General features: G+C 33.4%; 1 protein-coding gene across 1 annotated transcript in view; it reads right to left on the bottom strand.

Moving 5' to 3' along the window:
* GABRG1 (gamma-aminobutyric acid type A receptor subunit gamma1) overlaps positions 1 to 15,365 on the bottom strand; it is a 70,198-nt gene that overhangs the window by 16,611 nt on the left and 38,222 nt on the right. Inside the window, exons 4-7 of the mRNA XM_058722708.1 lie at positions 7,765 to 7,985; positions 6,810 to 6,892; positions 3,477 to 3,614; positions 2,956 to 3,108 (exon numbers count right to left, since the gene is read on the bottom strand). Of these exons, the coding sequence (XP_058578691.1) occupies positions 2,956 to 3,108; positions 3,477 to 3,614; positions 6,810 to 6,892; positions 7,765 to 7,985 (595 nt within the window). The remainder of the gene's footprint in view (positions 1 to 2,955; positions 3,109 to 3,476; positions 3,615 to 6,809; positions 6,893 to 7,764; positions 7,986 to 15,365) is intronic.

Genomic DNA, 15,365 nt, shown 5'->3' with positions numbered 1-15,365 from the left:
GAGGTATTTATTTTATTTATTAGTTCTTAAAGTAGATACTTAGAATATTGATTTTATATCTTCCTTTCTAACATTAGCATTGTAAAACTATAACTTCCTCTCTGAGCAATGCTTTAGTTGCATCTACAGATATTTATTTGTTAAATTCTTATTAAAATTTAGTTTGAAATATTTTCTAATTTCCATTTTGACCCAAGGGTTATCTAAAAGGTCATTTTAAAATTTCCAAATAGATAAGGCCACTATTATCTATATTATGTATATTAATTCTTAATTTACTTCCATATGCACGTGAAAGTATAGTATGTTTTGTAGTTAGGGATAGTCTTCTATGAATATTAATCAGGTCAAGTAGTTGATAATTTCATTCAGATTTTTTACATCTTCATTGATCTTTCTCCCACGTAATTGTTCTACCATGAGTGAGAAAGAATGTTAAAATATCCAAATATGATAACAGATTTCTTTTTTACTCTATTATTCCTGACAATTTTGCTGCAATGATTTTTAAACCAAAACTGTTTATTAAGGCTAGGCATACAGGAAGTGCTCAACAATTACCACGAATAAACAAGTCTTTCCTCTTCCTCACCTTACACCTTTTTTTCTGGTAACTTATCAAATCACAACATTGCCACACTCAGAAAACGATAGATTTCCAAATGTATTCCTGGCTTCCATACTTTTGTCCCAATTGACTCAAAAAAAAATTAAAGACAATGTGTGCTTTGATTTCAATATCAGTGACTGCATTAAATTTCACTTTACTAAAGTACTATTACATTTCTATTCGTAAATCAATGAAAACTACAGAACTTAGCTTTCAGATATTTATGTCTTTAATTTAGTAATTAATATCACAGTCTTTCACATAAAAATAAGATAGTGGATTTCCTATAAAATATCTTTGAATCCATAATAATAAAAAAATATTTGGGTTATTAAGCAGATTCATTGATATTGCCTCCTTGGTTTCCCTTGCTCAAAATCCTACAAGTCTTCCACATCACATTGAGAATAAAATCCAAAGTCTGTAAAATGACCTGTTACAAATATGATCTAACTACTGGCATGTCTCCAATCTCATTTTCTACCACCTCTCAGTCAGTCTAGCCATTGTTGCTTTTTGTTTTTTTTTTTTTTTTTCGGGCCTTCAAGCATGGCATGGCAAAGAAGATCCCACGTTAGGACCTGGTGGTTCTCCCTGCCTGGATTATCGTTCTACCAGATACCCACCAGGTTAGCTCCCACACTTGACTGGGTCTCTGCTCCCTCCTCAAACAAGTCTGGCCTGACTCCATAACACAAAATAGCAAACAGCATATTTACGCACATCCCCTGACATTCTCTTATATTTATTTTGCTTTCTCTTCATAACCTTTATTACTCACTGATATTATATGCTTTTTTATATTTGTACATTACCTGCATACCCCACTAAAACATAAATGCCATAAACATGAGGATTTTAGAACTACTGTTCACTGTTAACACTAAAGCCCCCAAAACACTGCCTGTTTCATTAAAAAACATTTGATAAATGTGACATAAATAAACTCAGGAAATTGTCCTTCAATTATGTGCGTATGTATGTATGTATGTACCTACACTCGTTTTAAGAAAAATCTTGGTCCTCCAAACACATAGGGCCCACAATTATAAGAGATATTCTTCAAGATAGATCTGGCTATGGCTTCACAGTTGATATGCTAAAACTTAAAACTATGGATTCACATAACAACACAATTCCACAATTGGCTATACCCTTTCTGAAACTACGGCATGTTTTTTGGCTTTATAAAAATATAATAGTAGAATAGAAACAACCCATTCCAATTTTCTTAAAACAACTCATGGTAGCATACAAAGAATCTGAAATACTTTACTTACTTTAGGACATAAAATAATTTGAAATTATAATACTAGTTTAAATAGGGAAACGAAACTCAGGTATGAGTACATTTTATTCACTGGCTATATCTACACCTCTCTTTAGACTCTCAAGGGCACTGAATTTTCAAATACAGAGCTGGGTGCCTCGGGTTTTATCTTGCCACTTTTGTGTGATTTGCATTTTACTGTATTTATTAAATGTAGTTATTCACCAGCTATCATAGAAACCGCATGAAAACCTCCTTTGTTGAAAATAGACTATCCCAACTTTATATTTTTTAAGACACAATTTTCAGTAGTATGATCATGTTTTGCACTGATCTTGGGAATTAAATTGATCAATAAGATATCTTTGTATATCAATACATAAATGGATGTTATTTTCTTTTAAACAAAGGTATAGTAATTAGGCATATTTTCTTATATGATTTTGATTATTGCAATTGACTGCTAAAGAAAGAAACCAAAGGTCTATTTTATCAAGTATGAATCACAAATTGCCCTTTTAATCAGTGTTATTGTACAGGCAACTCTCAAAATATTCATACACTAATTACACATTTCATAGATCACAGAAGCCTGGCAGTTTTTGTCCCTTTCAGCGACTTGCCCTTTAGAAAAGTTGGCTGTTGATTAGCACCATTGTAAGAGCGGGAGATTCCGAAGCCTTCTAAACACACATCAGTCAATAAATGCTGGCTATCAATGATTCAGCAAAAGAATAAAAATCTTGATGAAAAGTGACTGAAAATATCGACCAAATGAAGATTCAGGAATTCTGCATGGTTTTCGCTTATTAATTCTTGCTGAGTATTTATGCTTCCCTTGAACTCCATGGACAGGAAAAATATAAAATTTTCTGAAATTAAATTCTTTGTGAGTCAATTTACTACTTGTTTTTCGTATATTCCTTTCAACATTGTATTGCACTGGAGTATTTTTTTAAATTTTTGCTTGATTGTAATGTAGAGGGATATTCGAATATATTCAACTACAAACTTTTTCACATTGAAATATTGCAACAGTCCTAGGATACTTATAGCATAATATTACATATCATACCGAGTGATGTTCTTGCAGGTACCGCATCTTTATTGATCCAAAAAGACACCCAAGAAAGAACAACTGTCAGAATACACGGAATGTAGGTCTGAATAGTGAAATATCCCATTCGTCTGCTCAGGTCAAAAAAAATTGTCATAATAATATAATCCCCTAGAAGAAAAAAAAAGTTTTATTTTTGCTATTAAAATACATAAAAGCATAGGTTTGAACCAATAGATTTAAATACAAAGCCGTTTGGGGCGCCTGGGTGGCGCAGTCGGTTAAGCGTCCGACTTCAGCCAGGTCACGATCTCGCGGTCCGTGAGTTCGAGCCCCGCGTCAGGCTCTGGGCTGATGGCTCGGAGCCTGGAGCCTGTTTCCGATTCTGTGTCTCCCTCTCTCTCTGCCCCTCCCCCGTTCAGCTCTGTCTCTCTCTGTCCCAAAAATAAATAAAAAACGTTGAAAATAAATAAATAAATAAAAAAATAAATACAAAGCCGTTTGATGCTAGCATCATTCACTGATTGGTGTTTCCTTACCAGAGATGGTGTGAGAAATTTCAGTGGAGTTCCGTAACCCTACAAATGCAAACTGATATAATCTCCAGTATTTAGGATCAGCCACTTCTACAGAAGGTTTTTTCCACTTATACTCAATTTCATTTTTAGGGTACCCATCTAGATAAAAAAATTAAAATAAACATATAGAGTTTAGCAAGATCCAAATCTGTTACTGTTGCAATACCATTATTCAAAGGCAAGTTCTTTGAAATTCATTTTTGTATGATAGGATATGTCAAATATAGAAAATACAGCATAAAATATATGTGTACCGTTTAAAATTAACCATATAATGATCCAGTAATGATAATCCATGCCACTCCACTTAAATCAAAAAACAGAATCATGCTAGTTTCTTAGGGAAATTCATGTCCCCATCCCAATGTAGTAGTCCCTCACCCAACTAAATGTAACCACTAACCTGATTTCTGAAATCAGAAAATAGATGTTCTGATATGCATTTCTGAAACATATAGCTTATTTTAGGTTCTTTTTCAACTTGATTGGTGCCATACTAGATGCATTACTTTATATTTTACTTCTTTTGATGTGATATTTGTAGTAGTCATCCATGCCAATGTACGTAGCTTTAGTAAATTTCTTCCATTGTAAAGATGTACTGAAATTTGCTTATCCATTTTGCTATTGTAGATGCTTATAATGTTTCTTGTTGACTATTACTAACAGTGTTGTTTGTACCATTACCATGCATGCCTCACAAAATACAGATACACAAAATTTCCCTGGGACATATATCTATGTATGGAAGAGCTAGGTCATGGATGGCATAGAATTTCCACTTTATGAAAGAGTGCCAATCTTCTATTCATAGAGAGCATACCATATATTCTCTCACCAGCCAGTGTGTGAAAATACACGTGGATCCACAGTCTCATTTAACTTGATGTGGACAGCCTATTTTTACTGGTCTCTAAGTATATTTTATTTCACATTTTCCTTATTATGAATGAAATTTCGTAATTTTTTCATATGTTTATTAGATTCTTGGGTTTCTACTTTGGAGAACTGCTTGTTCTGTTACCTGTTCTTTTATTGGATTTTCTCCCCCCCCCCCCCCCCGCCCCGCTTTTTTTAGTCTGTTATCTACATACTCTGAATACTAGGTTTTTGTTAGTTACTTGTGTTGAAATGTAGTTGCCTAACATAGAGGTGCATTCTTTCAAAAAATTTTTGTTTCTGACACAGGTCAGGAAAATCCACAAGGGCTTTTTAAAGTAATCGAGTGAAGGAAATTCAGGCTGAAAATTCACGTGAGGGTGGGTCTGCAATTATATCCTCTCAAGGAGTTATTTCACCCCTAGTATGCTGATTGCAGAGGCAACTGTTCTTTTAGACTTTAGTGGTTGTGTGTGTGTGTGTGTGTGTGTGTGTGTGAGAGAGAGAGAGAGAGAGAGAGAGAGAGAGTGTATATGGGGGAAGGGGAGGTTATTCATTTTACCCTAAGCTCCCAGGCTTTGTAACCCAGCTGTACGTACAAATTATGTTCTAATAGATCTCTAATCCACAAATCTGTCAAATTCAAAGCTCAACTTTCTGGTTTCATTTTTATTGCTTCAATTCTTTCCTGGTGATTACTCACATGTTTTTGAGAATGTTTTTAATAATATAAGTTTTAAATTGTTTTCAACAGAAGAGTTGGTCTACCATAGACCAACCAGAAGAGTTGGTCTACCGATAGAATCCACTATCAACTTTAAAAATTTCCAGAACATTATGTCATTTTGTACTAGGATCTCTTCATCAGCCATGATAAAATAGCTGTCATCTCTCCACTAATTTGTTTTAAAAATCTGTTTTCTCTTTTTTTTTTTTTCGCGTTCTGTCTTGTTTGATAGGCTCTAACCATCTTGCTTTTCCATAATCTCTATTTTTTTTAATTATCATTGTTGATGCAATATAGTATATAGGAGTGTGGGTAGAAATAAAAACAGTGAGCTCATTACTTAATTACTCTAAATTTCATGATATTGACTGTTGAAATGGGGATATATTGAAATATTTTGAATATATTTGTTGTAAAACATTAGGAATAGAAAACTTAATTCTCTACTGGATCGATATGGAATACCTGAAAAAAGTTAGCTGTGATCATTATGTTTATATAGGTGATAACCAATTGAATTCACAAGGATAGAATATTAATTTCCAACAATTAATTTCCAAATCATAGTCAAAGAGATATCACACCAAAGATGTAGTCATGGTATCCAGAGGCAAGTACAAAATTTGCTACATTTTCAAATACTTTCATATCAACTACTCTTTGAATGTTGTATTCATCAAGTCTTTGGTATGCTTTGGCCATTTTATTCATTAAGAAGTTAATGTTAGAAAATCAAAACAGTGGGATAGATTATAACTTTAAAAGGATATTTTAATATGACACAAATCATTAAGAAAAGTCAAGAAAATTCAATAAAAACAACAAGAGATATTTGGGGATTTTTGTGAGTGAAGAAGCAGGATAATACTTGTGAATACATAAAACGTAGTGTGAATAGATTTTAGTATGTAATATACAAAGAAGTCAAATTTCAATAGAAGGAAAATAGCACTAGACAATTTGTGGATATAGGCAATTATATTTCTTAAAATCATTTTACATGTTTTTAAGACTTACTCATTTATATATTGTCTAGAAAAACCTTTATAAGATATATATGTAAATATGTCAGTAATTATGAAATAGAATTGATATTCATATAGAAAGGTAACAATTATTTTCTTGAAATAAAATATTTTTTATATCAAAATTACTTAGTTCTAATCATTTCTCTGTATTTCAATATTTCTTTCAAATAAAATAAACTTATTTCTACCTTGGCTTTTCCAACTCATTAAAGTCTCAAAGATTTAGTATTCATGTAGTAAATATTATTCACAAACCAATCTTTGAAACATATCTTAAAATCCAATGTAATAAAGTTAAATCTTGCCTCAGGGAGACGAATAAAATTTGAATCAACATTTTATTCATGGGAGTATTAAAACATTTGAACACTATCTTCAGGACTACTTTATTTAATCAAAATAGGAAAAGGCACTGGGATAAAACCAAAATTTGTAAGGAATGAAATAATAAAATATACATTTACTATGCATTCATTGTCACTTTTTAATTTAAAAGCCAGAAACAAATATGTCATTTGTAATTATTTTATCTGAGAGAAGAATATAATCCCCACCTCAGAAAATTATATAAATTGCATTTATCTCACTTTATTTTACATTTTTAAATAAACAGGTCTGAGGCTAAAATTCTATGAACTTATCATGCATTTTGTCACTTACAGCTTGAAAATTCCAGCGGACAGGAATGTTCATCCATAGGAAAGTTATGAAGCTGAAGATAACATTCTGCATTAATTGTCAATCTATTTAAATGAAAAAATAAACATTAAATAATAAGTAGTTTCAAGCATTAAAAATCCTTTGTCTAATATTCAAGAATGATTTTGGCCTGTAATAGCAGTCTGTGATATATTAGAAAATAATAATAATTATAATACTTCAAAGTTTTAAATGTTAATATTGTAACATTCATAAGTGAGTATGAAAATTCTAACATTTTCCTTTCCAGCCAATTAAGCTACCACTATATACATTTCAGTAAATCTGCTTACAGTTAAAACTTTATACTTCAGGATCACAAAAACACATTGCACACACACACACACACACACACTCACACACACAATTAACTGAGTATACATGGTTATGTAAGGTGATTGTTCTCTCTTAAGTTTTCATGAACATCTTTTCACTAAGGATGATTCTTAAGATTAGGATGATCCTTGATAAGATATGTTAAGATATGTTCAAGACAACGAATTAAATAAACTTGAATCTTATATACATCAACCTTCATTTAATCCTTTCTTAAGGATGCTTTATTACATTATTGAAAATTTTATAGTAGATTGGGCTCCTAGAGAAAATCTCAACTATTTGCACCATAGGTTAAAGCACATAATGTTCACACCACACCCTCTTTTGTTGCAGAGTTGGGGAGGGAAGGAGGGAGGAATCAAGAGATTTTTCTTGTTTGCTTTTCATTCCTTTCATATGCTAGTTACTCTGAGCTTTAAAAAAAGTTTCCAAAGTATACCGCTATTTTAGATTTTAGTGTATGAAAGGAACTCCACATTTCTTTCTTTGTAATACTGAAAAAGGAAAATTTATGACTTGACCAAATATTAGTATGGGAAATAAATTAAAGCAGCTATATTTTTTAAAACAGTATTACCTTAAAGTATATAAAACTCGTCCATCATTCCAAATTCGAAGCAGACGATTAGGAGTTGTTATCCAATGTGCATCAGATTTTCTTGAGTTTCTGAAGAAAGTGTCAGGAATCCAAATTTTTCCTACCATATTACTGTTAAGCATAAGCACTTTCATGGTACTATTGAATTTTAAACGACTATCAAACCAGGTTTGGGCAAAAATTATATCTATTGTGTATTCCTGAAAGATAAAAAGAAAGGTAACAACTTATAGTAAAGTCACTACTTAGACTTTTTTTAGATGTTTCATTTTTACATTATAAAATTTCTGTAAGTGAATAGCACTGAAACTTAGTGTTTTCAAATAAGAAATATGCCATTACCTTAATTTTCATTTTTAATTATTTGCCTGAGTCATATAAGATGAAGTCCAAGATTTCTAGTAATAACTGCTTCCTAGTGCGGCTTCATAATTGTTTTGTAAATTTTATTCGAGATTTTATAATATGTAGTATATAGTCATTTAATACAAAAGCAAATTACCTTAATGTCAACAATTGTATCAATTTTTGTGACATTCACATGGAGCATCGGTTAAAAAAATCACAAATAAATACAAAATCAAGATGCAAATACCAAATTACCTAAAATCCCTTACATTTTCTTTTGTCCAAAAAATTAATTACAATTATTTAGATCCGCTGTTCTCAAAATTTTCAAAGCACACACACACACCCTTATTAAGCGCTTTTAACATGCCAAGCACTGTATGTTGAGTTTTGGATGTATCATGTCATTAAATCCTTACTGCAACCCTGTGAAATAGGTACTGCTATAACCTTTATTTTTAAGTCGCATTTACTGAGCAATACAGAAGTAAAATAATTCTCCCCACATCACAGAGGTAATAAGTAAATGATAGGGAGACTGAATCACCACAGGCTGAATCCAAAATCCACATCCACGACAACCATACATAATGGTGGTCATAGTGGAGCCTGATAGGTGCTGGTATTAGAGCACAGGCTGTGCCCATTATCAGCAAGTGACTGTAGATAAGAAATTCCAGGGTTATGAGAGAACCCTGGAGGAAGTGATTAGGTATTACCTGCCTTTGTATCCTGACAAAATGTCTGCCATATTATAAGCACGAAAATTGATTTGATAAAATTAATGAATAAGAATGCGGTAATTATCGATGCTGTTGAGGAAAGTAATTATGTATGTGTACAACTTTGATATTAAGAGAGACAGAAAAGAGTAAATTGAAAAATATGAAATAGTATATGAATTACTTGTTGTGGGAGAGATTGGTTCCCCCCTCTCGATGTAAGGCTAGCAATTGGCCAATTTACATGGACGGACATGTTTAGTGTAAGAAAGAGAAGTGTAATTAGGAGTTTGACCAATTGAATGAAAATTTTTTAAAAAGGTAGAGAGAATAATAAGTACACAGACTAGGAGTTAACTTGTTATTAGGAAAGTTGTATCAAATCCTAATTCCCAGCAGAATATTTATAATTTATTTGACTAGAATATAGAGGAAATAGAATAGATAAGGAATATAGAATAGAAAGGAAAACCTTATTTTATGTATTTTGGCGTTTTGTTTTTATTTACTGAATAAATTTGACATGTAACATTGTATAATTTAAAATTGTTTTAATGTTTATTTATTTTTGACAGAGAGAGAGAAAGACAGAGCATGAGCAGGGGAGGGGCAGAGAGAGAAGGAGGGAGACACAGAATTCGAAGCAGGCTCCAGGCTCGGAACTGCCAGCACAGAGGCCTAAGCGAGGCTCGAGCTCGCAGACCGCGAGATCATGAACCAAGCCAAAGTCAGACGCTCAACTGACTGAGCCACCCAGGTGACCCCATCATTGTATGATTCGAAGGCATACAGCATACGTAAAGTTACTTTGATATATTTCTGTACTGTCAAAGATTGCCAATGTAGCAATATTTATCATATTACATAATTATGGTATATTATTGTCTATATTAATTATATTGTACATTTGACGTCTATGGCTTACTTACTACTTACTACAAGTTTGTACCCTTAACCACCTTAACCACCATCATCTTATCTATTTTAGATGAACAGTGTTGCAATTTGGGGAAGGCACGTACATATTAATAGTTAAAATAAAACTTTGGTTTGTGAGCATATTCATTCTGGAAGCATGCTGATAATCCAAAGCACCTGTATATCAAAGCAAATTTCAAGAGCCATTGGATCAGTTGTGATCCTGTGATGTTTGACATCACGTACCACTCGTATTGCAGGACATCGCTCGTTTGTCAAGTTAAAATTTATTAGAAATGTTTTCTTGTCTTGCAGAACACTCACAGAACAAGTTACTTGCAATCCAAGGTCTTATTGTATTTAAAATCCAACAGGGGCCTAAACATTACACAGTTGAAATGTCCTTTAAAAAGGGGTTAAGAAATATAGATAAATTACTCCGGATAATTTGTCCATATAATGATGTAATATGTGATCATTCAATACTCTACCCATATATTTAGCATCTAGTATCATCTAGCATCTAGCCAGTCAATTGTTTTGCATGGATGTGAAGATTTGAAGTCCTTAGGCACAAAAACACTCGCATTATGATCTCCCCTTCACATAGTTTTGATTGCCATGAGGTTGCCAGAGAAATTTAGAGAGGGAGAGAGGACTGAGATTTAGTTTTTTCCAACTGAGTATGGAATGGCACAGGATCAAATTGTACTGTGGAATATAGGCTGAGGTTTCTTTTCCAACCAAGTACCTTCCATAGCCACAAACTTGCTGATGTTCACAACTCAAGCTGAGTTGTAACGCAAGACATATCTCATAATACATAATACTGAAGTATATTTACTCTGTAGATGCTTAATCAACTCACTAAGGAATATTAATGGATTAGGCATGATTATTGGGGGTGGGTGGCGAAAATGGGTCCTTCCAGACAATATCAGTGGTACTTTCTCCCTAAATCTTGTGGAAAATCCTTGGCCAGCTTTACAACAGTTATCTTTAACCCCTATTCTGACCTCCTGCTTCTCAGGCCAGATGTCTTTTCTTTAGAATAAATTATGATTTATCGAAGCAGCCTCTTCGACTGACACAAATAATTAACCACTCAGAGTCTAACAGTGTAACTTGTGTTAATGACATGGTTTCTGGTTTTAATAGCAAATGCAAATAGAAGAATGCTCATGTCTCTTCTCTGGTGGATCCGAAAAAGAGTATTTAATAACATTATGTGCCAGAATTATTTTGTATCTTTGTATGGAATCAAACAGTATTAACTGCTTAAGATAATGGATAAGGCTTACATTCCTGCCAGGATTATGGCTTCGCAAAGCTCCAACATTGGTTGGTAAAGGGGACATCATGCTACCTGATATATACTTGGCTGCAGTATTCCTAACTAACAGGGCATTAAAGGCTGCACTTGAGAACTAACATGTCTAGGGGTGGGATTTAGCAAGCAGCTGAAAACCCTGCTTGGCAGCTGACAGAATCTTCTTTAGAATACCTGTTGATAAAACTGCTAATTGCCATGGAAAGAGTTATGATTTCTAAAGAGTAAACTCTCCCAGGAGAGAGTCTTGGGGGAAATGGGAAAATTTTTCTACTCATAATTATTCCCTCAAGCGAGGACCAAGAAGAGAAAGATACAGAGCATATGTCTTGATAATTCAACCTTCCTAAACCCGTTGCAGATGCTAATACTTTCAAGCTCTTTTAAACTGCTAATCCTTAATAAGTGCCTCACTGAGATAAGAAGGTCATTAAAGTTTCTGCTACTTTATATGTAATCGAAAAATCCAATTTCGTTTACTCATTTGTATTAGTATAACTTCCAGAAAGTGATCAAACTGTGTTATTGTTCTTCATGTTCTTATTTAGAAGCTATAATTAACTGGATAATAAATAAGTAAAAAAAAAAAAAAAAAAAAAAAAAAAAAAAAAAAACAAAACCAAACACATGAAAAGGAATGTCCATTCACTCAAGACAAGTACAATAGCTTCTAGGATAAACAATTTGAAATAAGGCACAGTACATTTAACATTTGAGATCCAATGTACATTATGAGACTTACTTTGTTCCTTGCAAGTTAGCTGAGAAAACAGCATTCATGAATAAAAGCGAAGAAGTGAGTCATTTTATTTTTAACTCAATTGAATCAAAGCATAGTTGATGAAAGTATATGTCTTGTAGTCTTCTTACCACGTGGTCAGACTTGCAGTTATGCACTGTGTCTCACAGTTAAAAGTACTAGTTTTCAATACTATTGTCCTAGTAATGGAAGAAACTTCACACAAAATGCAGACCTACGTAACTAATGTAGGTGTATAATTTCATCATGAAGTTTGTTTGATCCTGATCTGGTCTTCACACCTTGGCATCAATCTGTCCCTAAACCATCTATTCCCGTGGTCAAAATAGTAGTATACTGGGCCAAATAATGGTTATCAATATATTAGATGTGAAGGCTACAGACATGTAGACAAAAGGTACAGGCATAATCCACAGGACAAAGAGCTTTAGTGGTAAAAGTTCATAGGTAGTTGCTCCACTTTGCTCAGTTATTATAAAAACACCAATCCTTAATACTATCACAATATGGTTAAGTATAAAGCTTGGTGCTATTCTATTTTTCAACTAGAAAAAGAGATAAGGAACAAAGAGGATATGTCATGGTAAATCATTGAAGTCATCCAGAAATATACTGAGAGAGAATCAAAAAGTAGACATGAATCCTGGGTTCTGTTACCAACCCTTTGGGCTCTTATTTTTATGACTCTAAATGTAGATTTTCAAAAGAACATAACATCATGTGCATTCACTGATTAACTTTTTAAACATATTTTTCAGTGATTAAGTTACTTCTATATTGTTCTGGGTTTACAAAGATGAAAATAGAGCCTTCCCGTTATGAATATACTATATACGAAAAATAAAAAATTAGAAATTAATAAAACTTAGGAAATGTACAGATAAAGAGAAATGGAGACAGTAGAGGTGATTTTCAGCTAGGGAAATTTGAGGAAGACTTCATGACAGAAGTAGTATTTTACCCAAACACTGAAGGATATATGAACATTCAGATACATGCTGGGGTCGAATAATAGAAGTGGGGAGGAAGTAAAAAGGTAGTAAAGTGTAAGGCATAATGGGGAAAAAAATTTAAGTCATATACAATGAAAAAAGTAGTGTATTTTGTGTCCATCAGGAAATGTGCATACCTCAGACACACAGAAAATTCTACATCTATAAGAGTTTTTGACAACAATTACCAATAATTGACTTGGAACCTAGACACCACTCCATCCCCATGTACTACTGAACTGAGTGTTATGAACTGAAAGCCCTAATACTCCGTGTGTTAATTTTATGCATCATGCTTAATCATACATTTCCTGCTAAATATTTATTCTATAATATTCGATGTACAATTTCAAAGAGTAAGACATCAATCTTAATATGATCACAGACAGCTAAACCCTACAAAGGATACAAATAAAACAAAATTCCCACTCCTCAAAAAATGTATAATATATACTAGTAAAGAAAGAGTTAGATTCTAGATGTATATAATAAATAACCAATAATCTGGCATGGGAAAGATCCTTACAACCCTTATGAACCTGTTTCAGTCAGGGTTCTCCAGAGAAACAGACCCCTTAAGATGGATGGATGGGTCAATGGATGGTTGGACAGACAGAGAGATAGCCAGAAAGGATCGATAGATTTACTTAAAGGTAGTAACTGATGAAATTCTGGGGTCTTTCAAGGCAAAAACTGGCAAAGCAGGCCAGCAGGCTGAAGAAACAGAGAAGAGTTGATGTTTCAGTCTTGAATCAGAGTCAGCCTGGTGGCAGAATCTCTTCTTCCTTGAGGGACCTCAGTCCTTTCTCCTTAAAGTCTTATCTGATTGAATGAAGCCCATCCACGTTACAAAGCATGAGCTGACTTACCCAAAGTCTACTAATCTCAGTGTCAGTCACATCTAAAAGGTACCTTCACAGCAACATCTAGACAAATATCTGGGTACTATACAATAGCCAACATGACACATAAAATAGACCATCGTTATACAGTTATAGCAGTAGGAGTGGGATATTCATGGATTCAGGAGGCTTTAACAAAAATTATGCATGTGTTTATTTGCTAGATAAATTACAATAACTAGTTTTTGTGGTAGGAAGAATCACATTTCCTCAACTCATGTTTTCTATATAAATCTACACTCTCCTTTTTGTCCCATCTCTTACTCACTCTACCTCTCAGAGAAGTTTGTTCCATATTTCTTAAATGACTAAATTGGATATATTAAAAATCATTTATTAATAAGTTCTAATCTCTTTTTCATGTGCTGCACCCTGAACTTGATCTGAATGAAATGTCTCAAGATCTTACTGGAAGGTGGGAGTCAGGTAGGCGCACAGGAGTGCCGTCAAAGCGATTTGAGTCTCACCTTCCCAACCCTATTCTACAGCCCCATTTTAATTACTAGTAGGAGAAATTTGGGGGTTTTTTTTGTTTATTTTATCTCCATTTGCCTGTCTTCTATGAATATTTGTCAGTAGATTCAGAATCGATGCAGAGGGATAAAAATGGGAGAATTATTTATTGGTCCTTTCAAACACAAAATATGCTCCAGAAAATATAGATTACCATTTTTTTCCATACAGATACTCATTTGTTAAGTTTTCAGATTCAATTTTGGTATTGCATAAAGATAATGAAATTTGAAATTCTAGTGTTCAACTGGAGGTCTCCCAAAATAAGATACATGATTATTTGCAGAGTAATTCCAAAATGTTACCTACATTAAGGTCACTGCATGGGATCAAACATACAATATTGCCTATTCCCTGCAACATTCATAGGAGAATAAGAAGTACGGACTGTCCTCTTCCAGGGCATCTACTGGTAGAACAGGAAAAGTTCTGGACATGTCAATATCTCCTTCTATCAGAACACCATGAGCAATCCATTACCTCAGATCTTTAAACAATAAGGTCCCCTAAACATTTATAAATTTGTGAATTCAACCTTCCATAGTTATGCATGTCTTGTGAAATTTTATCAAAATTATGAGCAACTGATACCAAATATCACATGGAAGGACAATTTCTTGAAAAAATTCTAGGAACTTCCCCAATGCATAGGCCTCAAAACGATGTTGAACATCACCACGTTTTTCTGAGATGGATATAAAAGAGGAACAGACATGTCTGCCACACAGGGAGCTGAAGTGAGATACAAAGACAATCTGGAAGGCAAAAGAAAGACTCTCCAGATTCACTATAGCACTGCATCGAGCACCAAAACAGAAACATAAATGGCTGGAGAAAAAGCAGCCAAGTGAATCTGATATATTGTCAAGAGAAACCCAAATTATTTTCAGTATGCATAATTGGACTATTCTGAACCCATGAGGTGAGACTGCATTTAAAAAGGGGCAATTTGGTGTAGTGATTGTGGGGTGAATGGCACTTTGGGGAAGACTTCTAGGGCTTGAATTCTGAATATAACAATTTTTAGTTGACCTTAAGTAAATTTCTCAGCTTTTTCTTTTCTTTTTTTTTTCTTTTCTTTCTTTTTTCTTTTTT

This window comes from Neofelis nebulosa, chromosome 3 (assembly GCF_028018385.1).
Source record: "Neofelis nebulosa isolate mNeoNeb1 chromosome 3, mNeoNeb1.pri, whole genome shotgun sequence".
Lineage (NCBI taxonomy): Eukaryota > Metazoa > Chordata > Mammalia > Carnivora > Felidae > Neofelis > Neofelis nebulosa.
This window is presented reverse-complemented; position numbering and strand designations above follow the sequence as displayed.